This window comes from Nuphar pumila, chromosome 4, assembly GCF_984573655.1.
Source record: "Nuphar pumila chromosome 4, dmNupPumi1.hap1.1, whole genome shotgun sequence".
In the NCBI taxonomy this organism is placed as follows: domain Eukaryota; kingdom Viridiplantae; phylum Streptophyta; class Magnoliopsida; order Nymphaeales; family Nymphaeaceae; genus Nuphar; species Nuphar pumila.
The window spans coordinates 48057148-48084228 of NC_143252.1; the positions used below are offsets into that span (position 1 = coordinate 48057148).

Below are 27081 nucleotides of genomic sequence, written 5' to 3' on the forward strand. Positions count from 1 at the left end.
CCCATTTGTGATAAAGCAGGTTATATGTTCGATTCACAAACACGAGGTTTATAAAGGAACCATCAGTTTATTTGTTACTCATTCATGAAGCAAATGATAATCACACCATCCAGTAGTTGTGCGACATGTCATTCATATATGAAGGGAACGTCGTTTCACAGACTGTCAGTATTCAAACAAATAACACAAGTTACTAAAAAATGAGAGCCAATAAATTGCATTGCAGAGTATTAATGAAGTTAATAAATATCATTTCATCTTTCTTATACAAAACTAATCAAAGCGATAGGACGAATCAGTCGAATCACAATAGCAAGTCTCGTTTGGAACAGAGTTTAATCAGACCCATCATAAAAGAAACTATACCCTGATCTTATAAGAATTACATGAACAACCATACTCGGTAAAATAATACTTTTTATCATTTTTACATTAAAAAATTATGGTTATTAATTGAAACTCGGGTTAGGCTCAGATCCATTTTGAAATTTCACAAATCATACCCGACTCCATATATTAATGGGACCCTTCGGGTTCAACCCAAATTCTAATCAGCCCTTCTTGTTTATCAGCAAACCCTGACCTTAGAGGGCTTTGTATGGGTCAGGACCAGGTCAAACTCAACCTATTGACAACCCCTATCAAGAACCTGGTTACTAAATAGGCCCACCACACTGCAAGGTAAAACTTCGGGTTGAAGACAGGACCACCCAACCTTACACGACCCAACCATGATAAGTCAACGACAGCTCTCATGTGCCAGTAGCTCGTTTAGCTTAAACAAGTAAAGCCAGAACATGTGCTTGTCGTCTCAGCTTGATAGTAGTCGTATAGATAAAATATATATTTTTATAAATAATATATATTTTATGTAATATATAAAAGGAAGAATGCATAAAATATATATATATAAAAAAGATGAATAAAAAATAGACACCTCGTCATCCTCTTACGTTACCTTGAAACGCTCTTCTTTAATAAATTGTTTTTGGAGAACAGATCTGGTGATTCCTCAAAAGTCAAAACACAAAACACAAATTTTTGTGTGCTTTGAAATGATCCACGTTCACAGCCTTCAATATTTGGTGTAATAACGACATCAGCTTTTCCTTGAGGGCCATAGGTGATTTATGGATATGAACTGTGATGATTTAATAACACACACAAATTTGTGTTTTGACGAATCACCAGATCTGACCTCCTTCCTTCAAGCGTACCCCACTAAAGAGTATATAAACCTAGTTTGACTCATAAAAAAAAGGTTCAAAAGCCAAAGAGAGAGAGAGAGAGTCCATGGAAGAACCTATTGATCTCATGCTATGGGCTTGTACTTTGTTGCTGTGCGTGTATGGCTTTCTCCTATTATTGAGAAAGAGTAGCAAACTCCCACCAGGTCCCGTGGGTCTCCCTATAGTGGGCTCCCTCTTCAAGCTTGGGAATAAGCCCAATGAATCGCTGTACCAGCTCTCTAAAACATACGGGCCCATGATGACACTACGGCTGGGCATGCGAATCACCGTGGTGGTTTCATCGGCCAAAATGGCCGAAGAGGTCCTGCAGAAGCACGACCAAGTGTTCGCGGGCCGAACCGTATTAGACGCAACGACTGCGCTCCGGCACAGCGAGCACTCGATGGTGTGGAACCAACTCGGCTCGAGATGGCGAGAGCTAAGGCGGATCTGCAACACAGAGATCTTCTCTTCCAAGCGACTAGATGGGATGAAAGGCCTGCGAGAGCAGAAGGTGCGAGACCTAATTCGACACATCCGAGCGGTCTGTGTGGACGGGCGCACGGTCGATATAGGACGGTGCACGTTCATTACTTCGCTGAATCTTGTATCGAACATGTTTTTCTCGCAAGACGTGGCCGATCTCGAGTCGGAATCCGCGCAAGAGTTCAAAGATCTGGTGCGGAAGATCATGGAAACGGCCGGGAAGCCGAACCTCTCCGACTACTTCCCGGCGCTGAGGTGGATCGATCCTCAAGGCATACGACAAGCCATGACTGCTCACGGCCAGCAGCTGCATGACCTTTGCGATGAGATGATCACGAAGCGGCTGGAGTCTTACTCTGCAACTGGGTGCGCTCTGACCAACAACGATTTCTTGGATGTTCTGCTGCAGCACAGTGCAGTGCCTGGTTCAGAGTTAACAAGGGACGTTATCAAAGCCTTGATGATGGTATGAATCCCTGACTCTGTGCCTCTGCCTTTACGATACCGTTTTTGTGGGCAAAAAAAAAAAATCTCGCAATAAATTAATTTTACGATACACAGTGTAGTGACTGGAACCTTGTGTCTGTGTGTGCAAGGGCGTAGCTAAGGGGGGGGGGTCCGAAAACAGTTAATTTTTTTTGTTTTGTTTTTAAAAGCTCAGTCCTAGCCCAGCCCTGATTCCATATGAAATAGATTTTTATCCATTTTTGTAGCCCAGTCCAGTCCTAGCCCGGCCCTGACTGCAGCAAATAGTTTGATTTGTCCATATGAAATAGATTTTTATTAATAATTGTAGCCATTTTTTATTTTATCTCAAAAAAAAAAAATTCGGGGGCAGCGCCCCGAACCCCCCCCCCCCGGCTATCACACAAATAATTTTTTTTTCCTACACCCCTGTTTGCCCCCCCCCACATGAATCCTAGCTACGCCCCTGTGTGTGTGAGAGAGAGAGATGTCAATTGACTTTTATTTTTTATTATTAAATTTATTTATGTTTTTCGACGTTTTATTTTAGTTTTATTTATTTATAGATAGATGTAAGGTGGAACAAGGAGATCTCCTTGAACAAGTTGCATTTGTTTTCATAATTTGAGTTTGATTTAAATGTGTGTGATTCAGAACCCAGTTCTCACTTGTCACCTAAATGGGTCCCAAAAAATTTATTTTTGTTGACATTGTTCTTCTGGATGAACGGCATCAGTCGTTTGAAAATGAACGGCTGAAATTCATTATAAACACGTATCATGCTGGCGGCTTCAGGTGTGTCGTTCATCATCATGATGAATGGACTCCTTGGACCTGATCTCCTCTCCCCACCCTTCCAGTAACACATCTTCTCTCCAGATCCACCTGATGCAGGTTTTCTTTCATGATAAGCAGGACATGTTTACTGCTGGCAGCGACACAAGCTCCTCCACTGTCGAGTGGGCAATGGCTGAACTGCTGCATCATCCCGATAAAATGGCCGCTCTTCGGTCTGAGCTCGACGATGCCATCGGTGGCGATCGACCCATCGAAGAGGCTGACATAGCTCGGCTGCCTTTCTTCCAAGCAGTCGTGAAAGAGACCCTGAGATTGCACCCACCGATTCCGCTTCTCATACCACATAGAGCAGACGCAACCGTGGAGGTGGCGGGGTTCACCATTCCAAAGCACACCCAAGTGATTGTTAATGCTTGGGCTATCGGGAGGGATGAGAAAGTCTGGGAAGACCCGACGTCATTTTTGCCGGAGAGGTTCGTCGGGTCGGAAATAAATTTCAAGGGCCGGGATTTAAAGTTAATTCCTTTCGGAGCGGGCAGGAGGATCTGCATTGGCCTTCCTCTGGCCGAGCGCATGGTTCATCTGATGCTGGCTTCTCTCATCCACTCTTTCTCTTGGAAGCTTCCTGATGGGATGGCACCAGAGGAGCTTGATATGGGGGACATGTTTGGCCTCACCCTACAGAAGGCTGTGCCTTTGAAAGTAATTCCTACCATGTGGGCATTGGAAAACACTGCATAAGATGAAACCAGCATGTATTTGTGATGAAAGGTGATGCAAATAAGTTTCGTATGTCAAACGTTAAGTTAAAACTGCCAGAGTTGCACTATGCACGTTGTTAAGTGTAAGTCGTGAGTTGATAAGTTGAAATGTTGGGTGAGTTAAAATGGCATGCGTTAATAGTGATCATAGTGACAAACGTTTTAAACGGCAATTTCTTGTTTTTCAAAAACTTGCGAGAATTTGAAAAATTTTCATAAAATCTAGCATTTTTTTGGCAATAAAATAATAAATTAAAAAACATAAAATTTATTTTTTATAAGAAAATATTAATAAAATTTATTTAAAAATAAAAATACACATTTTTTTGCAATAAATAGCAGTTTAAAACGTAAATATTGCATTTAAATCACGGCATTTATGTTTTTTCATAAATCTCACTATATTTTGAAAATCTTGCAAGAAATTGCCGTTATAAACTTTCGGGCAATTTCTCACGATACTATCGCAAGATTTTCATAAATCCCGCTATATTTGTCACTATGATAGTGAGTAGTGGTTTATAATAAGTAGTGAGATGAAAGGTTGAGCAATTGAAAAGTCAAGAGTTAAAGAATGTACCTAACCGATATATTTATGAGTAGGGATGAGAGTGGACAGGGGGGAAACGGCCCCCGCCCTGCCTTGCCCCGTTGGACCAGGGTTCAAGATCATTTATGCATCAAAATTGAATGATTCAAGAGCGGGTTATTATAAAACCAAGCTTGCAGATCACATCCGTAGAGCTAGATTCAAGAAAAAAGAACAAAAAATCTATGTTATTCGCAGTTCACACATTAGTTCTCATATTCTAGTGATTATATATAAGAAACAGATTTCTTCTACAACAATTTTCACTAAAGCGTACTCTTTGGCGGGCAAGAAAGACCTTAATGGTTTTACCAAAAAGAGGCTTGCCGATGTATAATAGTGATTGGTAGTTTTCTCTTGAGCTAGGCCCAAAAAAATCAAAATCACAAAAATGTGTTTGAGTGCACTTAGAAACCTTCCTGCAAAGAGTGTATCAAGGTTAGATAAGATGTGGATCCCATGTCATACCTGACCTTCCCCAACAGAATGTTTTCATATCCAAAGGAAGAGTAGAGCTACAGATCATTTGACATACGGTGGATTTCATCCTACATTCAATCCTTGTTGTCCAATCAACAGCTAAGATATTCACCGGGTTGTTGATTGATCCTAGCTGTCCAGATGGATCAGCTGGACGGAGATGATCGAGTTGTATTAGATTCCATTCAATTATGGATAGTAAAACTTTAACAGAAGTAGCACCACGGGTGTTTGCTACGAATAATAATATGATAGTATCATTATTGGTGACATGATTGTTATAATAATAATAACAATATTTGTGGTCAGCAAAAGAAAGGTCTTGTTTTGTGGTTTGTTAGTCCCTGTTATAGTAAGTAGTTTCGGTTTAGCCTCGTAAGGAAGCTTCGCCTTCTTCTTTTGGTCATCGGCTTTGCCTCTTCAGTGAAGGGATATGATCCTTTGGCTTTGCCTTAGGGAGAAAAGTATCGGCTGCGGCCCGTCAATCAAGGTGGGCTTGCATTATTGTCGCTCGCTAAAGTAAAGTCACCCTGTTCAACCCGCTCGCTATCGCTTGCACCAACATTGGGCCTTCGGAATGTCAACTCCACACCACAAGGCGGCCAGTACAGAAAGACACCTGGATGGAGATCCCCAAGTCTGGTGTGCTAGCATGAGGTTCTTTTATAGGTAGAGCTAGCTGCGCCTAGAACCGGCAAAACTCATCTCTCGCCTCTACAATTATAGAATCTGAAGCTTTTTCTGGAGAGGATGAGGGGTTGGGTGGGAAATTGCCCCACCCCCCCCCCCCCCCCTCTAGCAACCAAGACTGAAGCCTTTTTCCCTCCCGCCTCTGCCTCTCTTTCTGGGTTCACTCTTCATATATGGACTCACTTTGAGGGTGCACACGTAAGAAACTGGCTTTCTTGTTGCTACCTGCGTGGGAACGAAATCTTGATTGAATGTTCTAGATCCACTTCCTACTTCGATGTTGATGGGTAGGATGCCACTTAAACAGAGACAGCTTCAAGGTTCATGAAGCTCCTTCTTTCGCATATCGCAGATCTGGGACTAAGCGTGGGGAAGCTTGAATAGGATGCTCTTGCCTTTCCGGTAGAACAGGTAGGAAGGCAGGAATGGCTAAAAAGCACTAGCTCCCTCATATGATCCCATGATCTAATGTTATTTCTAAGGCCAAGGCCCGTCATCGAATGTCTCCTACTTTCGTTTGAACTTTCGCATATCACTTCACTCTGGTAGATCAAAAGGCTTCCCACTAACACATTGTTCCTCCCTTCTTTCAATCAATTAAGTATCAGCAAGCCATGCATGGAAGTGCGGTAAGGCAAATGGTTTCATATTCTTCATAGGGGTGGGTTGTTGTCTCTTAAGATGTTGTGATCGACTCCCTCACCACTCAAGGTGGAGGCATCGTAAGATGTTCCCAGCAACAACGTAAGCACATGTCAAGTCTCTAAGAGCGTAACCAATCCACCACTCATGTTTCACGAGAACCGAATAGATGTTCAATGAGTGTCACCCTTCCTTCGACAAAATAGAGTAAGAGTGATGATGGAGCCACCAAAGATTTGATTAAAATCACAGGTAGGTCGAGAAGGATCTTTCGAGAGAAAGACCCTAATTGCCCACCTCAATAGCGAGCTAGCTAGATCGCCGAGATTAACGATTAACCTCTGGAAGAAGGCATCGTTTCTAGCATACGTTAAAAAACCATTTGATTGGCAATCCTTCATCCAAGCATTAGTTAACCACTTCGATTTGAAACTAGTCACAAGCCATACTTGAATTTTTCTCACTATAGATCGACCAAAGCAAAATGTTTTCTCAAACAACCACGTGACACAAGTCCATCAGGCTCTGGAGATCTGACAATTCAAGAATAGGTGATCCGCATTCTCCTTATCCTGATTAAAAAGAGGGCAGATGCTCACTAGTTAATGAATGGTCAAACCTCTTCAATTGATCACAAGTATTGAGTCGATTGTCCAACACCAGCCACAATGTGATCGCCACTCTAGGAGAGTGATTTGGGCACCATAGTTGCTTGGCCCACCAAAACGGCTAACCAATAGAGCTATAAGCTTCCCAAGCAAACTTAACTATATAGACACCAGCCGCCGTATAATCCCAAAAGATTGAATCCTCCCCCTCACTAAAAGAAATAGTTACCAAATATAGCCTCAACAAGAAGAGGGTATGTCTGGCCCGCTCTAGAATCAATAACACACTCACTAGACACACCCTTTTTAACCATATTCTACACTTTTCTACCAGGTTTGACAATAAAAGTAGAAGCACTCATATCTGGGAGGAGAGCTATTAGACTGTAGTGGCCTACCCATGGGTCAAACCAGAAGTCAATAGTCTTACCATTACCAATCATCCATCGACTGCTTTTCTAGCCCGAAGACCCTTTTCATTTTTGTATTTCCTTTTATAGGTCTTTTATTTGCATAGTCTTAACCCACGAATTCACCTGAGTAAGAAGAACCCATGCACGCTTCACCAATAGTGCCTTATTCATGTCCATGATGGACTGGATGCTCACCATATGTCATTGGTTTACATACTTGATCTCACGCCAATAGCCCTTATGATTGAAATCTTTCCAAATGAAAGAACGTCAAATCTTCTCTGTTTTGCCCACAACAGACATAGGGAGAAGAAAGGACGAAAGCCAAGAAATTGGCATACCACTATGGACTGATTTAATAAGGACCAGCCTACCTACCCTTGATAACAAAAACCCTTTCCACAAAGAGAGTCTGGATGGAATTTTGTCCAACATAGGGGAGCACATATCAACGGCTACCATGGAACAAGGGTCAAAGGTAGGGAGAGAGGCATGCTTCCAACCCGCTCACCACTTTCCTCTGTCTAGTAGGAGATAGATGAAAAGTGAACACCTTTGACTTGCCTTTGCTAATCAAGAGACTAGAGGCTTGTCCCTTTTTTTCTTTATCTACTACTTATATTCTTTCTTGGGGGAGTCTGGTCTATAGTGAATAAGGCATCGTCCACAAAAAAGGAATGTGTAGTCCCATTGAAAGCTTTGATGAGGACGGAGCCATCGACTTCTAGTAGCCAAAAGGATTATTCTGGATAGATGCTCCATGATAATGAGAAACTGGTATGGAGAAATCGGATTCCCTTGCCCAAAACCACTCATAGCTTTAAAGAGTTTCCCTAGAATCCAATTAATCGAAACCGCAAACAAGACCATGGACACGCATTCCATCACCAAGTCAACCCACTTACAATCAAAGCCAAGTGTGGATAGAGATTCTCTCAAAAAAGTCCAACTGATACAACGCTTTTGAGAAGTCTTATTTTAGCATGATCGCTCCTCGCTTGCTGGTATAAAGACTATGGACCAATTCATGAGCTAGCTGGATGATGTCTTGAATGGACTTGCCCTTCAAGAAGGCTCTCTTCAAATAAATAAGAGATTATGCGCTGGAGTATCGGTCACATGCGATTGACCATCACCTTAGAAAAAAGAATTTTCTATAGAAAGTTGCATATAACACAGAATGGGAGCAACGAGAAGAAACTTTATGTAAGTTCATTAACATTCAAGTCAAAAATCCTTAAGAGCAGATGCACCCTCTGAGGAATAAGAACCAGATTAGTCATATTTATATGTTTCAAGAGAAGAGTACCTTTTTTCAAAATCATCTTTGACAACTCGTTATACATCTTTACCTACTATGTCCCAGTAGATCTGGTAGAAGCATCCAGCAAACCCATCCAGACTCGAGGCTTTGTCACCATCGGCTTCGAAGACAACATTCTCTATCTCAACATCTTCCATCAGCTAAAGTAGCATATGGTTCTCCTCCCCACTAACCACCAATTCACAGATACCTGCAAGCCTTGTATCATGATCAAGAATGTCAGAAAATAAGACTTTAAAGAAGCAACTTCTTGAGCATTAATGGTGCTTCTTGATTCTCAATTTTGGATCCATCCTCTCATCAAAAAAATTTCATGAACTTTCTATGGACTATGGATGCTTTGATGGCAGCATGGAAGAAGGTTGTGTTCCGGTCCTCCACTTTGAGCCAAGTGCTCCTAGATTTTTATGCTAGTAGGATTCCTCCATCTCCAAAAGCTTGTTGAGTTGACTCTGACTCACCATAGTCAAGGCGGCCTGATTGCTCTATGTCTGAATTCATATAAAGCATTCGACTTCAAACCGAGTCATTTTGGTCAAAGATCGAACCCATCTCATTATGGTTCCATTCCGACAGTCTTCTCTTTACTTCAGTTAGCTTAAGAGTCACACGCAACATCGAAGGGCCAAGGGGTACTCCAGCTATTCTCAACAATGCTTCTGCACTTATCCTGGTCCACATCTTTCTAAATCGAAAAGGGGGGTAACCCCAACTGGATCTTACATTACAGTTAACAATAAGTGCATTGTGATCCAAGAGGGATTTTCTAAGGATAGTCAACTTGGATTTCGGGAAGGAATCTAGCCAACAATTATTGACATATGCTCTGTCTATCTTTGTGGCAATAAGCTGGTCAGCTTGGCGAGCATTATGCCATGGGAACTTCACACTACCATTAGTAAGTTCCAAGAGGGAGAAATAACGGATAGTGTCTTTCAAATCTTGGACGTCCTCCCAAGCTGGGGGTTCTGACTCCTAGAAGTCAAAACATTTCAGTCCCCAATGAGTAACCAAGGTTCAGAAGGCTGGAAATTCTTAATATCTTTCCAAAGGGTTCTTTGCTTAATAGGAATGAGGCATAGATACCTTATTATAATATTAAAACCATTAGACCTCTAATTAATCATAAGAAATTGACTGGATTCAGCAACAAGACTAACATCAATATAAAAGGGTTCCCACAGGCAAAGAATGTGGCACAACATTTTGGGGAGGAATGCCAATTCTCTAGTCCCACCGTTTCCATTTCACCTTAATAGAGTAACATCAATCTACCTTTTTTTTCTTTTCCACTTAGAAGCAGATATGTGGTCGAGGACAAACATTTCCTAATCTCGCTTCTTTTCGCTACTTATGAGCCTCTCACGTTCCAGCTAAAGATTTTCACTGAGTTCATAGGGATTAGGGCATACCAGATCGCCGAAGGACTAGGTATCACCATTGGAAATAGACGAATCATCGTTCAAAGCAGAACCATGTTTGGTTGTGGACGGTCGAGAATCACCAATATGAAGAGGCACCATTAATGCTAATTTTTTTGCTCAACAAGGAGTTGGCAGCCATGGAAGATGGCTAGGCTTGAAAGACCTAGAGATAAATTGCCACTCACAATGAATTCACCATAAGGACCTCTAGAATCCATGTGACCATCCCTAGGATTCCCCACATGGGTCCCACCATTGTCCACGTCACTCCCATTAGGATTCTCAACATGGATATTCATTAATCTGAGTAATTCTGCTAAAAATGGGGGGTTGGCGAGGAGGGTATTGTGATCGCTTCAAGGTTGGTATAGTGGCATAGTCACGCCCTTTTTCCGATTTGATCATTTTTTCTTGGTCAAAATTTGGGTGTCTATAGCAGGCAATGAAGCAAATATTGTGGTACATTATAGGTACATAGGACCTTTGTTTGTGCAGTGGCACAGAACAGGCGACTTATGCTGATACACCGATGCTGACTGGGCTGGAGACCCAGATAAGCATCAGTCTACCACGAGATATGTGTTTACACTTAGTGGAGGATCTATTATAAGGTGCAATACACGACTTTGATGGCTTTCCCATTCTAGTATAGAACGAGTTTTGTCAAGTGAGCGATGAAGCGAGACAACATTCTTATCACCGTGTAACGAGTCTATGGCAGAGGGCATCCAATCAAACAAGGAAAGAGTTTGTTTGGTTGAGACGACTTCTCTGTTATGTGAAGTTGAGGAAGTGACCCATGATGTTGTGATAATCAGAGTCGAAGGCAGATGTGAGAGACCCTTTATTCTATGAAAGAAAGACATAGACAAAAAGTCTTTTTTCGTAGCATGATCATTTTGGTTCCGCGATGAGATAGCTAAAGAGTTCCATATACGAAACTGATGATTACTAATGCGGTCGTACCATTTGAGCAACTTGTAAAGCACAGGAGTGCGTAGGGTCTTTATTCATGTAAAAAAGAGTGAAGGTTATTGTCAAAGTAAGTGGGCCTGTAAAAGTATGTACTTCATGTATGTCGGGCCAATAGTGCCTTCCGTGTGTAGGAAGTCACGACACAGTCGACACTATTGTTTGGTTGAGTGGGCCCTTAACGGTCTAGGGACTGTCCAAAGACCGTGTTGTGGTCAAAACACATTTGAAGCCTATGTAGGCTTTTTCTTTTTGTTAAATGAGTTGCCATCTAGATGAGAGTTGTTGCTTGACTGTTGACACTCACTCAGGGTGCCGCCGGGTTGGGTTGGTGCTCGCCCTTTGCAGGCATCCTGTTTGACTTGTTTGTCAAAGCCACGCCTTGATTCTACTGGCTGGTACAGTTTAGCAGTGCTAGTGGCATTTTTATCGGATGTGCCTGCCGAAGACACAGAATGCTCATATCGACTGGTTCAATGGAGAGGAGAGGAGGAAGAGTGACATTTTTTGAGTTTCCAATAGTAGTATTTTTTATATTATAATAGTAGCCTTCTATTCTATAGTTGTTCACAGAAACTTTGGTCTAGTTTACCCTATTAACTAAAGGTCCTACCCTCTTTGAGTTCATAGGAACTACCTTGCCGCTATAGTAGTGGCGGACATCTCATGCGAAGATCATAGAATGCTATCTTAGATCTAAAGGTGGCCCTACTTCAAACATTACATCTTTCCATAGCAAACAGCCTGAAAATCTTTCGTAAGTGCGCTAGCGCACACTCCTGCTATGACACCTACAGCTAGAGCTACGCAAGTTGTAACTGCAAACGAAGAGATTAGAGTGTCTTTTGTACTCTCTGAGCCTATAAAAACGGCTACGATGCCTATTGCGTGCTATGCAAGCCTATATAGGGGAACGAATAAGGAAATATCATAGTTAATCTTTCTTTTTTGGTATACCGCTCTACGAGCAAGGAGTGTTGCGAGCATAGCGAGAGAATGAAGTGGTGGGTTGTGGTGATGTCAGAATTTGCACCTATTCGTATCTATTTAGTGATCAAACTGCTAGTTTCTTTAATCCCACTCGGTGTTCCTTTTCCATTTGCTTCCAATAGTTTGACCTATCCAGAAAAATTATTGGCCAACGAATGTAGTTTTGATCCTTCCAGTGATGCCAGAAGTCGTTCTGATATACTATTTTATCTGGTTCCTATTTTATTTATTATCCCTGATCCAAAAGTAACCTTTTCCTTTCCTTGGGCAGTACCTCCCAACAAGATTGATTTGTTTGGATCTTGGTCCATGATGGCCTTTTTATTGATTTTGATGATTGGATTTCTCTATGAATGGAAAAGGGGTGCTTCGGATTGGGAGTAACCACAAGTTAGTGATAGGGCAAAAATCGGGGGGAAGGACAAAGGAAAGAGTGATGCCTACATTAAATCAATTGATTCGTCATGGTAGAGAAGAAAAATGGTGCACGGACTGTACTCAAGCTTCAGATCAATGTCCCTAGAAGCAAGGATCATGCCTGCGTGTTTCGATGAGAACACCAAAAAAACCTAATTCAGATCTACGTAAGATAGCCAAAGTACAGTTGAGCAATCAACATGATATATTTGCTCACATTCTGAGCAAATGTCATAATTCCTAGGAACATCCTATAGTGTTAATCAAAGGAGGTAGAGTGAAAGATTTGCCAAGTGTGAAATCCCATCGTATTCGAGGAGTCAAGGATTTGCTGGGAATTCTGGATTGAAGAAGGGGCAGATCTAAATATGGTGCAGAAAGACCAAAAGAGAGATGAATGGAAGATGCCTCTAGATGAACGATTCAAAGTCCCAGTGCACTGCCCAATCTCAATATAGCCTGATAGAGGCTTGACTGTGTTCACTGGGATCATGTCAAACTATTCCTTTTCTTTTTTTGGTGGGGACACCCTTGATGCCATGCCAGGCACGCCAGCTTCCGATGAATGCCATAAAGGACTTGTTAGGTCTTTGGCAGGTGTCTTCCAGCTAATAGTGGAGATCGAGGTTATGAAAGAGCGGTGGATGAATTTGTTTGCCAGCTCGACGAATGTCTTGATAGAGTCGGGCTCCAACGAGATGAACCATTTCAGGTAGGTTAGACTTCTTTGGAACAAGCAAATGAGCAACGGATCTTTAGTGGCCTGTTGCTAAAGAAGGTGGGCTTTTGGATTTCCCGTGCCGTCGTACTTGAGGAAACTTGGTGAAGTATAACCTGGAGGGGCTGAGGTCAAAAGGCAAACTTTCGTTTGTGGGCCTGGCGATTTGAGCTTAAAGGTGTCGTAGTTGTGGGGGTTGAGGGGATTTGTAAAAGTGCTTTGAGGACGGAGGGTGAATCCCTACTGACGCACTAGGATAAGCTGTTGGCGGAGCTTGATGTGCTGACGCACCCTTGGCCGGCCTGGAAGTCGAATGGTCCCGTGGGAGTGCAGTGATCTGGTTCGATGGTCCTCGGGATGTTTATCACGTTCTTGTGCATAATACCATCCCATTCCGATAGAAGGGGATGGGACAGGCGGTTGAGTGGGAGATCCAAATAGGAGTTTAGTAAGGTTAAGAGAAAGCGACAAAAGACTCATGCTTTCTTCCTTTCTTTCAGAACCTTCATTAATCTCTGATTCGGGCAGAAATATGCGAGCTCCATACTACTTAATCAACTTCACGAAAACTGGCTGGAGGGTCCATTAGGGCTTTCGGGTTGGATGGGTTGAGTGGGCTTGGGGCATTTTTTTCAATCTGAGTTTCCGGTCTATAACAGATCTAAGCTTTCATTCATTTGGTCCCTATAGGCAAAGGGTATTTTATTGTGTTTGCATACTCAACGAGAAATAAATGAGATATGATAGAGACAAGGGGTGAAAATTGATAACAACATGAATGGATTTGGGATATGCAGATGGAAGAGATGCTTAGGAATAGTACTACCTTTGTGTAGAATATGTTGAATTGGTTAGGGAAAAAAATTAGTTGTTGTTGCTAAAGCCAGTTCTATTTTGTCTTTCTCGTGGCACTCCATCTCGGTAAGGGTGATTGTTCTGTTGGTGCTTTAATCGTTCTTTTGGTGGTTGGTGTGGTACTTGTGGTGGTGCTATGAGATGTTATCATAATTTCATAGATACAGATTGATCCCCCGTAAGAACTACGGATCTGCCGATCCTTTTCATCTAATCACACACAGGTTGCTCTGTCTTTGTCTAATTTTTTGTTGTCTCCTTAAGACAAAGAATGTATCTACTTATAGTAGTTTTGCCTTTACTTGACAGTTCTGTAGCAGGTGCTTTCGAATGTTTTTTAGGTGCAAAAAGAATTGCTATAATTACCACCATGTGCATTTCATTCTCTTTTATCTTATCTTATCTTGCTTTTTATGAAGTAGCACCGGGAGCTAGTGCTTGCTATCTAAGAATTGCTCTATGGATCTCATTAGAAATGTTTGATGCTTCTTGGGGCTTCTTTGGGGATCGTGAAGTCACTGGATGAATTGCCAAGTAGATATATCTGATCTGGACGTTGTAGTTGCTCCACGGTGATACGAACTCGACCCGCTGCTACCCCACCCTGGGGCACCATAGCATGTCAGGGATAAGGGGGATATACTAGACATAACACCCCCCTTGGCAGTTGTGTCGCCCAGTGGAATCGATGTTCCAAAGCCTCCACTTGACAACCTTTCGATCGATACATAGTTGAGGAGGCCGATCACAAACGCTACAGGTGTGGGAGCGATCCTGGTCAGGGAAGGCTAAGATGGTGCCTCGCATATGGGTAGCAAGAGGGCGCTTATGCTCGGACGTGCGGCCTTATGGGGAAGAGCCCAGCCAATAGGGACAACACACCCCCTACTGACAGGCGCACCTCTATATTGACGACATCACTCTAAGGGTCTAGTCGGTGGAACCAGTGAACCATGTGAGCTGGTTAGATGCGTAGGGCAGAGGGCTCGTAGTACCCCCTTTTCTTGATCTAGCCTTTTCTTTGCATTGCTAGTCAATCACCTACTCCACAAATTCGGGGACTGGCGCCTGCACTGTCAGGTGGTGGACAAGGAAGAAGGGGCCTAAGCATGACAGATGTCGTACACTTGAGTGGCACAGGAAAGCGATACTGTACCCATCAACATACGGTTCCCGCGGAAGATCAAGTTGGTGAGCCATGTGATGGGAAACCTTCTAGCACGGTTTGGAGAGCACTGAAGATGAATGAGAGGTTAACCACTACATCATAGCAAGGGGAGCTCGCTCAATTCGAAGATTGATCTAACTCGTAATTCACTTCTGACCCCATTATAGTAATAATGATGATGTCACTATTTTTTTTTTGCTATTATTGTTTGCAAAGTAGGTGATACCTCAAGTGCAACTTGAATCTAAAATCATTGAACAGAAAAAATCCAAAACTCATTTTGTCATCTCAATCGTCATCCTTAGAAAAAGATGAGCCCGGATCAAGTGTCATCACATGCCTTACCCACCTGATCACCCTCTATCTTGGAGATAGGGCCTGTCAAGTGTGAGGCCCATGACTTGATGGACGAAGCAGGTTATATGTCCCCCCCCCGGAAAATGCATTGTTTGCTATAGTGCGTGTTTGAGGGTCCCAATGAGTGCCACATATGTAACCATGTGTGGTTCGTATCCCCATGTTTGTCACCATTAGTTAGTGTCAGAGTTTGGTGCGGTTGCAAAGACTTAAGTACCATTTTCACCATTGGTGCCATAAAACGACGATTCAAGAAAAGGAGCATTTGCAAAGACTTAAGTACCCCGAAGATGGTTATTTAAGACCCAATCCCTACATTGCAGGATTATCCAAGAAAGAAATTCTCCCGAAGAAGGCCATGAACATCAACCCTCTCTCTCTTCCTTTTCTTTCTGCGTCTGTGCACATCCAGCAACCGATCCTACACTACTCCATCAAGCACCGATTGACCTGCACACTGACTATAGCATGGTTTAACTTGATGAGTTGTGGAGCTTGATTCAGAGTTTTTGCCCTTACAGAAGGGGGGGGTTCGGTGACTCTCTCAGTGTCTGTCCCGTATAAATTCTTTCTTTTCTTTCTCTCTTGTAACTGTCGAAAAAAAGCAATAAAGTTTTTCCTCTAGGCGGCCATTGTTTTTTACTCCCTCTCAGATTTGAAGGAAGGTTTTTCCACGTAAATCTGTGTGTCATGTTTTGTTTGATCGTTCTTGTTTATTGTTTCCTTCAGTTGTTTCTTGCTCACAGTTTTCGTAACACCCTTTCCCGCCATTGGTGTCATGAAACAACGATTCTAGAAAAGGACAAAATTTCTTCTTCTTTTTTTGCAACTTGATTTACGAAAATCATGTTGCGATTTGCCTTTTTTTTGCAACGCGATTTAGCGATTTACGAACATCATGTAGTGATTTGTAGTTTTTTTTTTCGCTACATGATTTTCATAAATCGCTACTCGATTTAGCATTTTTTTTTCTACACGATTTTCGTAAATCGCTACTCGATTTAGCAATTTGCTATTTTTTTTGCTATACGCGATTTTTGTAAATCACTACTTGATTTAACGATTTGCCATTTTTTCGCTATGCGATTTTCATAAATCGCATAGCAATTTGCCATTTATTTTACCGTGAGGTCTGTGATGGAGAAGTTGGAGAGGAACATGCCATTCCTAACATTAGCAGGGAGGTGGGTCCTATCGGAGAGAAAGATGCCAGAGGTCGAGATGAGGACCTCGCGGTGCCAGAACGCGATGAATGTTTGCCAGGCCTTGAGGGTGCGAATGCCCATGTTGAGCAGCGTCAGGGTGGCCTAGAAGGCATAGCCCTGATCGGAAGTATTGCTGATGTAGGGGTAGACAAATTGTACTTTAAAAGACTCCATTGTAGGTGTACCGGAGGAAGATTCCGTTGTAGGTATCCCTCAAAGGCGGTGGAGGGGCTGCCGCAGTCGGTTGCCCGCTAGATAAGGGCAGCATTCCGGCTACTGCTAGCAGAAAGAGGATGACGATCGCCATCGGATCACCGAGTCTTTGCTTTCCTTAATTTCTTCTCTAAAGAGAGAGAGAGAGGGTTTTACAATGTTTCACAGAGAAGGAAGAAGAAGAAGATGACAACGAAAAGTTCAAACGGAAAAGAAAGAGAGAGCACTTTAGGTTCGTTTCGCTGTTTGGACTTTGAAGAGTTAACATCATCCTCGACTTTCTTGATGGAGGACATTTTTGTCCTTTTTTTGAACCATCGTTTTCCTTTTTTGAATAGAGGACATTTTTATCATTTTCTCGAACTATCGTTTCATGGCAAGAATAGCAAGAAAGGGTATTTAAGTCTTTGCAACCACACCGAACTCGAATGCTAAGTGATGCTGACACACACTAAAATACGAGCCCCACATGCTTATATATGTGGCGCTCGTTCGAACCCCGAACATGCAAGTGCGTCTTTGGGGGAGAACACACAATACCCTCCCCCTGATGGAGGGTGATCAGGTGTGAGCATTTCCCTCTCCCTTAACAAAAATGTAAATTGGGTTGTCAAGGGGACCAATGGTGTTTTGCAAATTTTGGCTGTCCCTGATCTGATCCGATCCGATCCGATCCGATCCGATTCCATTCCCCAATGTATTTTGAGATCCAAAATCCTAACTTTGGCATACCAAGATGTCAACGGTTCTGGCATGGTCAGACTTATCTAAATAAATCCATGTCAAACTCAATGGGCTATAGCAAAAAAGCAAGTGTTTCCGTCCCCTTAATATGTGTAAATGGTTTGACATGGATTGGATCCAAATATACGAGAATCCTAGCTAAACTTCTAAGCAATGTTGTCAGAATCCATATAGGCCATGAATGAATTTTCAAAATGATTCATAGTAACGGCCAATTCTGAGTCTGAACTGGATACGAACTGAATCAGACAATTTTTAACCAGCAGATGACACATGTCACAAAAATATTAAAATAATATTAAAAATATTTCAACCATTTTTTAAAAAATGTTTAAAGATAAAGCAAAATCAGCTTGGTTTTGTGTCAATTTCTGGCCGATTTGTTGCCATACTAACTATCACGGGCTAAATTCCAAGGCCCAAATTTTCAGACTTAGTGTGCAATACTAACAATATTGCTTTTAAACAACGCTGTGGGCATTGAGCTGGCTCAGGCCTGATGTTGCTTGACCCACCAGGTTTTCAGAGTGACCTGAACCGGACAAAGTCTCCATGTTGGTTATCTAAGTCATGGTTCTGGTGTTATCGAGTCTAATCACGTGGCTGGGGGCCGATGGCTCGCCTATTTGGCCTGCAAACTAGGGCAGTTCATCAGGCTAGTCCGGGCCAAAACCAGTGCTCCAAACAGATTGAATACAGGTGGGCTCTTCCTGATCCAATCCAAGTTTTCTACAGTCAATCCGAATCCGGGTCTGAATATGAATAAAGATCAAATGATATGATACTGGATCCAGTAGAAGAAGGCCAAAATCAGATTGGCTTTTACATATAATGGATTGGATTAGATCTGAATCTGAACATATATCAGATGTAAAACAATGATTTTTAATCTGACCAGAATGAAAAGGCATGATAATGATCATGAAGAATATTTTCCATTTCCAAGAAAATCCAATTGCCGATAAAAAAAAAAATTTACTGTACAAATTGGCAGTACCCTCAATGGTGCAAGTTCGGGTCAGACATGTGATGACCTGAAGGTGTTTAATTGGATATCGCAAGAGTTTTCCAAATTCGCCTACAAGGTCTCCATATACCTGGTCCACAGGGATGCACAGCAAATCCAGCTCAGCTCGAGCTCGAGCTCGGCTAGTTTAAGCTCGGTTCGATTTCATCGGTCATAAATGAGTCGAGCTTGAACACAAGTTCAGGCTGGGTGTGTGTGTCTATATATATATATATATATATATATATATATATATATATATATATATATATATATATATAGTAATGGGTCCGTGCTAAATGGGTTTTTCAGGCTTTCATTTTATTTTTAAATTCTGACTGTATAGATGTGATCAGCTCTTGAAGCGTTTCATTCCAACACATTGGTGGATTTTTATAAAGTTTGAAAAATCAAGGGTCCAAAATCTTTGTAAAATTTTGAGGCTCCAAACATCATTTCTTTCAGCGAAAATACATGATCCAGGTGTGGATTCTTAGTAAATTGACCATGCCCAACACATTTATAGGGTCGGAACTGCATAGAAAGTAAAGGAGAAGCCTGAAAAACCCATTTATCTTGTGGTTTAGCACCAAATTGATTTAGCATGAATCATTTTCTTATATATATATATATATATAATGTTTCCAAATATTTCACAAGATTTATTGTTAGCTTGCTGGTATGGGCGTTATCCTCTTCCGCAAAAAGGTGCAACTGGATGGAATAAACAACAATAAATTTAGACGACCCCAAAACACAGACAAATCCTAATATGTGAAAAGCTAAAACTGAACCAAACCTCCCAAGACTAGTAAATCATTTAGATAAACCTAATTCTAAACACAAAATTAAAGATAAGCACTACATGAATGGTTGTCAAAATCGTATTGGCTATCAAATTAATTTGTTTGGCTCATGATTCAGGTGAATAGGTCGATATCGATTGTCAAGTGAATGGTCTAAATCAGTTAAAAATAATTAAAGAATATTTTGTGTCAATTCAAACATAATATATGTTAAAATTATTAAAATAATATTTAAAAATATTAAAAAATATTAAAATTTATGTTAAGTATTTTTTATATTGATTAAAAAATAACCTATTCAGGTTATTATTGTATCGCTTTTTTGCCCATATTATACGAATGAGCCGAACTGACAACATTGAGTGTGACCCACATAGTTGTGTGCCACACGTCAATGCTCCTTCCAAATGCAAATGCTAGCTCGTTTGTCTGCTTGAATGCACACATACACACCCCTATTACAGTATTGGTGAGATAAAGGCACCGAATTAAACCCCATTGGCGCACAGGTGTGTCTATAGCTTTCAGAGGTGAGCCACATAAGGCATGATATGCTCGTGGGTTCTGTCATAAAAGAAATACAGTATTGGTCTGGTCTATGGGCCCTTGTCCACATCAAGAATAAAAAAATACTTAGTACTTATGCAATATATCCATTTTTAGTAAGAGTGAAAACGAGTCATTATTGGGCAAGATCTTACTAGATTAAAATACAAATTTGAACTATAAATAGTAGATCTTAATCAGATCCGAAGAGATAAGGTTGAAGCCAAATCCAAAATACATGTGGTGATAATGGATCTAAAAAAATAGAACAAAACATGCTATTTACATTTAAAAAATGCAATCTGGGTGAATTTTGATTCGGATAAACTCCCAATCTGACTTAGAATGCTGATTTGAATCAAACCAGAATCAGAAATAAATTGGATTGAACAAATCTGAATCCAATCTAAGGGCTCATTCACGTTTTACTTAAAGGATCCATATGGAAAAATAAAGTCAAAATCAGTTCAGAAATCCAACCATATATGATCCATTTGCATCCTTGGCAAAAAAAAAATCTCACCAAATAATGCACATGTAAATTACCATGTTACCTACCCTAAAATGGCTAATTAACATAGTTGAGGGTGAGAGATCTCAATGGTCAAACAATGACCCAAACCAAGATTTGGATAATGGAGCAACGATAAGGCATGTTGAAGCATAGAGTAAATCAGTTTGGATCATGCCAGATTAACATCAATGGTTGAGGGACTACACTAGGTTTGAGTAAGTTGACTCAGTGAGACAACCAAATCTTGTTTGCTATTTTTAAGTTATAATGTATTATTTTAGTGTACATATATAATTATATATGAAAAATGACTCTACTATACAACAAATATGATATGTTTCTTAAAAAAACCCATGATATTGCAAAATCCATTCGACGACCAAAAGCACAATCATTGATTGATAAAATAACCATTTTAACCTTTGCATATATGGACCTCTTTAAGATATGTGAATCTCCTTTTTAGCATACTTTCCACTTATTTTAACCCAGAAAAATGAAGGATTCCAGTTATTCTATGTTGTTTTTCAGTTACCTGCGATGGACGTCAGACAACGACAAATAAAAAATGGACAGAAAAATATTGGCGCTTTCTTCATATTTTAGAATACATATGTTTTGAATTATATGATAATCTTGATTTTTTGTTAAAATGTTGCATCATATAACTGATATATGTAATGAATGATTTCACTCAATAGAGCGATGAGTCATGACACCCTACTAATTGTGTTAGCATGTCGAAATGCCATAACATGCATGCATGAATTGGTATATGTAGGAGCTTAGGGGGGTCAAGGAACCTCGATGGTGCCATTAGGTCCATTTGTTTCTATGACATATGAATGACTGATATTGTATTGCAAGACGTCAAAACACGCTTGTACATTCTGAGTATGGCTTATGACTGACATTGTACTGCAAGACGTCATGACACCCTTGAACATTATGAGTATGTCTGATATTGTACTATAAGACGTCAAGGTATGCTTGAACATTCTGAAGGTCTATATGAACCATGAGGTGCCAAAGACACCATATGTAGCTTTAAAACATACCTAGACATATACCAAAATTTGTAATTCACCTCACAGGCAAAGTACTCGTATATATACAGAACAATCACTAATTGGTTTGGATATGCAAGACTATGATTATTACCCTAAACCGGTATTTTGAACTCTATAATAAAGATAACCCTTCTAACCATTTTGTTCTGATCTTTACCTTGGAGAAGGTAGTTGGTACAACCTCGAGTGATTTTGATCTGTTTTTTAAAGCAAGATATTCCAATGGTCTCCACTCAATTGTTGATCTTGGAGGTTGAGACTCTCCATGTAACTTAGGTGATAGATCCTCAACTACTGCGGTATCATTTTATGTCAATGAGTATTCATCATCGTGTTTGTGTTTCACTTGGAAAAGGTGAGTGAGCTACATGGAGAATATAATGATGCAGGGTAAGGAATGGTAAAAGACAACACAATGATTCGCGGGATACCAACAACAATGTTTTCAATTAAGGGGAGAAATAGGAGTGCAAATCAGGTGATCTACCAAATCACTTTAAGAAAAATAATTTGGCATCCTCACCATCCATTGCATAAAGACTGCAAGGTCCTCGTGAGATTAAGCAATGGACGGTGAAGATGTCAAATCACTTCGTTAAAGTGATTTTACTCAGTGGATGTGAGTTTCCCATCAAACACTTCCCCAGGGAGGGATATATATATATGAAAATATGAAATGACTTTCGATGAAAAGTGACAAGCAGTGGTCTAAGGAGAAAATTGCTCCCTTTGACGGTGGGACCCACTTTATGAGTGTTTTGCTCATGAAGATATAAACCACTCTTTTTCACATGAAAATGAACTCATTCATGTGAAAAAAGACGTGAAACAAACACCCTTAACAAATTGCAACCAAACTCAAAGTTGGGAAAATCTCATCGATTGAAAATCGCACAATGTTCAAGCAACTGGATTTTCTCAAGGAATCTAAAAGAGGCATATATAATGGCAAAAAATTTGAAAATACATAAAAACATAGAAATTATGAAAAATATAATAATGGTAAACTATTGATTGATATTGAGTTGGTTAAATATTGGACCTGCTAGAGACACACCATGGATATTGAGCCAATGAAATAGTGCACTCAAAACTCATATCAGTGAGAAACAGGTAAAGAAATGAATAGAACTTATTTGAATGACAAAATATATCCTTCTGCAGCATTTTTTTGTTAAGAATTTGTTGGCTAAGCGCTTCAATTTTATTTTAAATATTGACTGTTTATTGGTTGTTTTGAAAACTTATGCTTGAAATTTCAAGAAGAGAAGAGTCCACGAGTGCCAAACCTGATCCTATGATTTATAAACTGATGCACTAGCAAGAGTGAGATACCAACGGGTTAAAAATCTGTTTAGACTCATTTTGATTGCTTGAATTTTTATCTAATTGTGTAGTTTGGATCTTAGTATTTGATTTTAATTTAGTTTAGAATCTATCTCGGATCCATTATAGGATTAGGGTTCTCATTGTTATTATAAATAATTGTACAGAAGAAGAGGGAATAGATTGATGACAAACTCTTTAATATCTAATAACGAGTTTTGTGTTTAATATAATAAACTCTTTAATATCTAATAATGAGTCTTCAATTATCTTTGTATTTAATTGATGTTCATTTTGTGATTTAATGTTTCTTAGGCTGCCAAAACAAACGAAAGGGATCAATGGATTAACCATTTTATCATTTGGGAGATTCACTTCTTTGGTAGTATTTAGTGTAAGTTCTATACCCATTGGTATGTAGATGGTTGTGTAACCCTTGTAAAAAGGAAGGGCCCTTGATTTTCTCAGTTCTTTCTTTCTTTCTTTCTTTCTTTTTGGGGATGAGCAAGCACGTGACCAATATGGGCAGAATTCCAACGCAAGACCCCTTGGTTAGGATAGAGCGGCCTAACTATCCAACTATCACATTCAAACCTGCTTTCATTTTTACGAGAAGACATTCAACCCTACTTTCATATGTGTTTTGCATAAAGAAAAAGAAAAGTAGAAACTAGAACAAACTTGGCAGAGTACTAGATCTGCTCTCTTTCTAGGTGCTTGTACATTTAAACAAGCATGAGAAACATGTATCTCACAAAAAAAACTACATGAAAAATGTGCAAAAATATATGTGGAGTGCTTGAAAAATGTGTTTCCTACCTAAGAATGCAGAGTACTATATCTGCTATCTTTCTCGGTACGTGTACACTTGAACTGAGACTAATCTTTCGTAGTGTTAAGAGAAGTCAAATAACATTCTTTAATCATTGGTGATCAGGGAAATACCTAATCCTTAATTATAAAAAAAGAAGTCAAACCCAACTTATGATGTGCTCAATCCATATTCCTTTTTTTGTTGGCCTCCGCTTGTTTGACAGGAGCAGTTAGTGCATTTCACCTTGTGTTGGAAAGTTGCAAGTTTGAATCTCAATAGTATGGTTGTATAACTGGTAAGAGCATGCCTAACTCCTTTTTCTGTAGAAAAAAATTGGCAAGTATACCAATCAAAGATCCACCCAAGCACTGAATCAATAAGAAAAGAAAAAGAAAGTAGATCCTGTTAAACGCTGGGTGAGATTAACAATCTCTTCCAGCATTTACAACCACAAACCTCTTATCATTGCAAAATTTTATTTTTGCAAGTCAAACTGACCTTTGAAAAAGATTTTGAAAATAACTCACCTTCGTTTAAAATGCAAGAAAATCCCATAGAATGGGACTCGTCTGTCGGTACAAGGTTCAACCATTCTTGGCGTCTTTACCAGGGGTAATTGAACCAAGGATCAATCTAGTGCTTTGCTTTGCTCAACCTATCTAAATCGATGTTCTATTTCCTAAATGCACAAAGAGTCAGGCATGTGCTATGAATTTATGAAAATGTAGGTTTGAAAACATAATGTTTGCTTTAAATATTTGACATACTTGGAAAATTCTTGAAAAATATAACACTTTGAAAATCATGAATCATGATTGGAAGAGAGTTTCTGAAGAAAAAAAATTGATTTCTGAAGAAATACAAGTGTTTTGTGAAAATTGATTTCTAAGGACTTTCAAACAACTTTAAAAAACTTGATTTCTCTGAATTCGGACTTTAAAATTGAAGATATTATGACTTGGAAAATCATGATTTGAACTTTTGGAATATTTGAAATACTACTTGAAAGCCTAGAGTTTTGAGAAAATCAATTTCTGAATGAGGCTTAGAAAATTTTGAGAAAATCGATTTCTCTGAACTAGAATTGGAATTTGCAAATTGAATGAAATGAATGAATATGGAGTGCATTTTGAAGAAATGAGAAAATTTTTTGTATTTTTTTGAGAAATGCAGTGCGTTTTGAAGTTAGCCTAAGAGTGTAGGTTGAATGTGGCTAATACGAAGATCACAAATTTGGGTCTCATTCGTATTCTGACTATAGCCATGAATACGAATTCCACCGAGTTTGTCAACTCCCTAAGAGTTTGTGCATGTTCCATTCGTGTAGACCATGGTTGATTTGTAGAAATATGCATGAATTGGCATACATCAGATATTAAAATTTACAAAATTAACTATATGCAATGCTCTCTATTCTAAGTAGAAAATGTAAATCTTATTCCAAATATTACATTTGATATTTACATTGAATTGAATAAAAGAGAAATAAAATGAAAAGTCTTCTTCTTGAATGTTCCAGCAAAACTAGAAAATATGTTAGCACAGAAATGTAGGTTTATCTGGATTTATCTGAAAAATATTAAGAAATTATCAGATATTATTCAAATATAAACCCAATTCATACTTCTCTGATATAAACATAAATGATGAAATTACATTAAAAATATGAAAATGAGATTTGAAAATTCGAAATTGGGGTCAAAATGACCAAAATGCCCCTGATAGCAAGATTATGGCCTTGAAACCAGGGTTTTTCAGAAAGATATTTTGTAAAATACAAATTTTAAAATTCAAATGAAAATAAATCAAACACAAGATGATATGATATGATTGAAAATAAGAAAATTCGAGTTAAGAATTTCAAAATTGAGGTCAAATGACCAAATTTCCCCTGATAGCAAGACTATGGCCTTAAAATCAGGGTTTTCAGAAAATATTTTGGTAAAAACTTAAGATTTAGGGTTTAAATAAGATCAAATAGCAGCTAAATCGAATATGAGGTATCCTAGCACGATTCTAAACATGAACAAATCCTAAAAACATTTACTTATACCCAAAAAATCAGAAATATCATGAAAGTCATGATTTTGGAAGTGTTTCAGGATCCTACAGGTACCCTATTTTGCAATTTAACTCATCCAAGCATCAAATGATATCCAAAATTGATAAAAATCGACATCTGCACACTTTATAACCCTAAAAGTAGATTGAAAATAGAAAGATCAAATTTTTACATAATTGTAATACGAAAATTGTAAAAAAAAAAACCCTAAAATATGCTATTTTTACCCGCAGGTACGTACCTATTTCAGTGTTAGACCTGAATCAGAAATCAATTCACCATAAAAATTCATAAAATTATAGAGATCTATAATAGACAGAAAAATAGAGATTCTCCTTTTTACAGATTGGAAAAATCATCTTTGGTTAGGGAAATATCATTCCGGCAATTTGTACTTGAATATAACAAATACAAAATCAATCAAAATAGGCACTTCCAGTTTCAAATACAGGGAAAAATAGAAAAATGCATCAAAATTTTCTTAGATTTCAGCAGTGAATAACAGACATGTAAATAATGAACTTCTCTTTTCACAGATCATTGATCTGATCTCCGGTTAGGGAGATACGATCAACACAAGTTGAATTAGGGTTTGAAATAAGCATAACGAGTTCTAAAATGTTGATCTGACTCTCTAACAGGGGAAAATATTAAAATGTGACAAAAAAGTATAAGAAATTTATAGTAAATAATAAACTCTAATACAAAGCTACTTCAATTTACGGATCTCAAATCGGACCACGGATGACAAAAATAACGCCACTATAAGTTGTACTTGAATATGAACAATGATTTTAACCAACAGGAATCACGATTCGACTTTATATTTTTCTAACAGGGTTCCCGAATCCCAAAACCTCTGATTTTTTTATAGGGGATCACTGACACATTTGTGGACTACATATAAAAAAATCGGAAATTTCTAACAGAGATTTAAATACAAAATAGCATGATTTCTATGAATTTAAAATCAAAACACACGAAAATCTAAGAAAACTCTAAAAAATTGATTTAACAATGAGAAAAACAATAACAAATACCTAAACAGCAAAACAAAATTTAATTAAATGCTGAAACATATGAAATAAACATTAATATGATAGAAAAATAAAAAAATACATGAAATTTATGATAGAAATTGATTTTACCTTTGAAATGATGGATTTAGCCCATTTAATGAGTAAATCACATCTTTCTTCAGTTAAAAACATAGAAAACTTACCTCTTATCAATTCTAATGGATTAAAATCCTTGAAAAAACCTTCAATCTGAGTTAGATCACTTTCTTGGGTCGATTTTGAGGTTCTTGGATGGATTTCATGGTTAAATCCATGAAACAAGAGACTCCCATGGTGAAATCATGGTAAAACAAGAAGAAAATTTAATAAA

At 39.1% G+C, this 27081-nt stretch overlaps 3 protein-coding genes across 3 annotated transcripts; all 3 read left to right on the forward strand.

The window, feature by feature from the left end:
- The first annotated feature begins 1264 nt into the window (after positions 1–1264).
- On the forward strand, positions 1265–3865 carry LOC149840171 (geraniol 8-hydroxylase-like). Its single transcript, XM_090003062.1, has 2 exons — positions 1265–2181; positions 3096–3865. Exons 1-2 carry the CDS (start codon positions 1294–1296, stop codon positions 3717–3719), a joined length of 1512 nt encoding a protein of 503 aa, XP_089859188.1. The 5' UTR covers positions 1265–1293; the 3' UTR covers positions 3720–3865.
- Positions 3866–11898: 8033 nt separating this feature from the next.
- LOC149840172 (NADH:ubiquinone/plastoquinone oxidoreductase, chain 3 protein) lies at positions 11899–13769 on the forward strand. The gene has a single exon (XM_090004360.1). The coding sequence runs from the start codon at positions 11899–11901 to the stop codon at positions 12253–12255; it is 357 nt and encodes a 118-aa protein (XP_089860486.1). The 3' UTR covers positions 12256–13769.
- LOC149840173 (Ribosomal protein S12/S23 family protein) lies at positions 12308–12685 on the forward strand. Its single transcript, XM_090004359.1, is given in 1 exon segment — positions 12308–12685. A coding segment is annotated over 1 exon segment (378 nt).
- Positions 13770–27081: the final 13312 nt, after the last annotated feature.

Bases quoted from the DNA above. Each gene is read 5' to 3' on its own strand.
- LOC149840172 (XM_090004360.1), top strand. From the start codon at position 11,899: ATGTCAGAATTTGCACCTATTCGTATCTATTTAGTGATCAAACTGCTA.
- LOC149840171 (XM_090003062.1), top strand. From the start codon at position 1,294: ATGGAAGAACCTATTGATCTCATGCTATGGGCTTGTACTTTGTTGCTG. The intron at 2,182-3,095 runs GTATGAATCCCT...CATGATAAGCAG, and splicing joins TTATCAAAGCCTTGATGATG to GACATGTTTACTGCTGGCAG.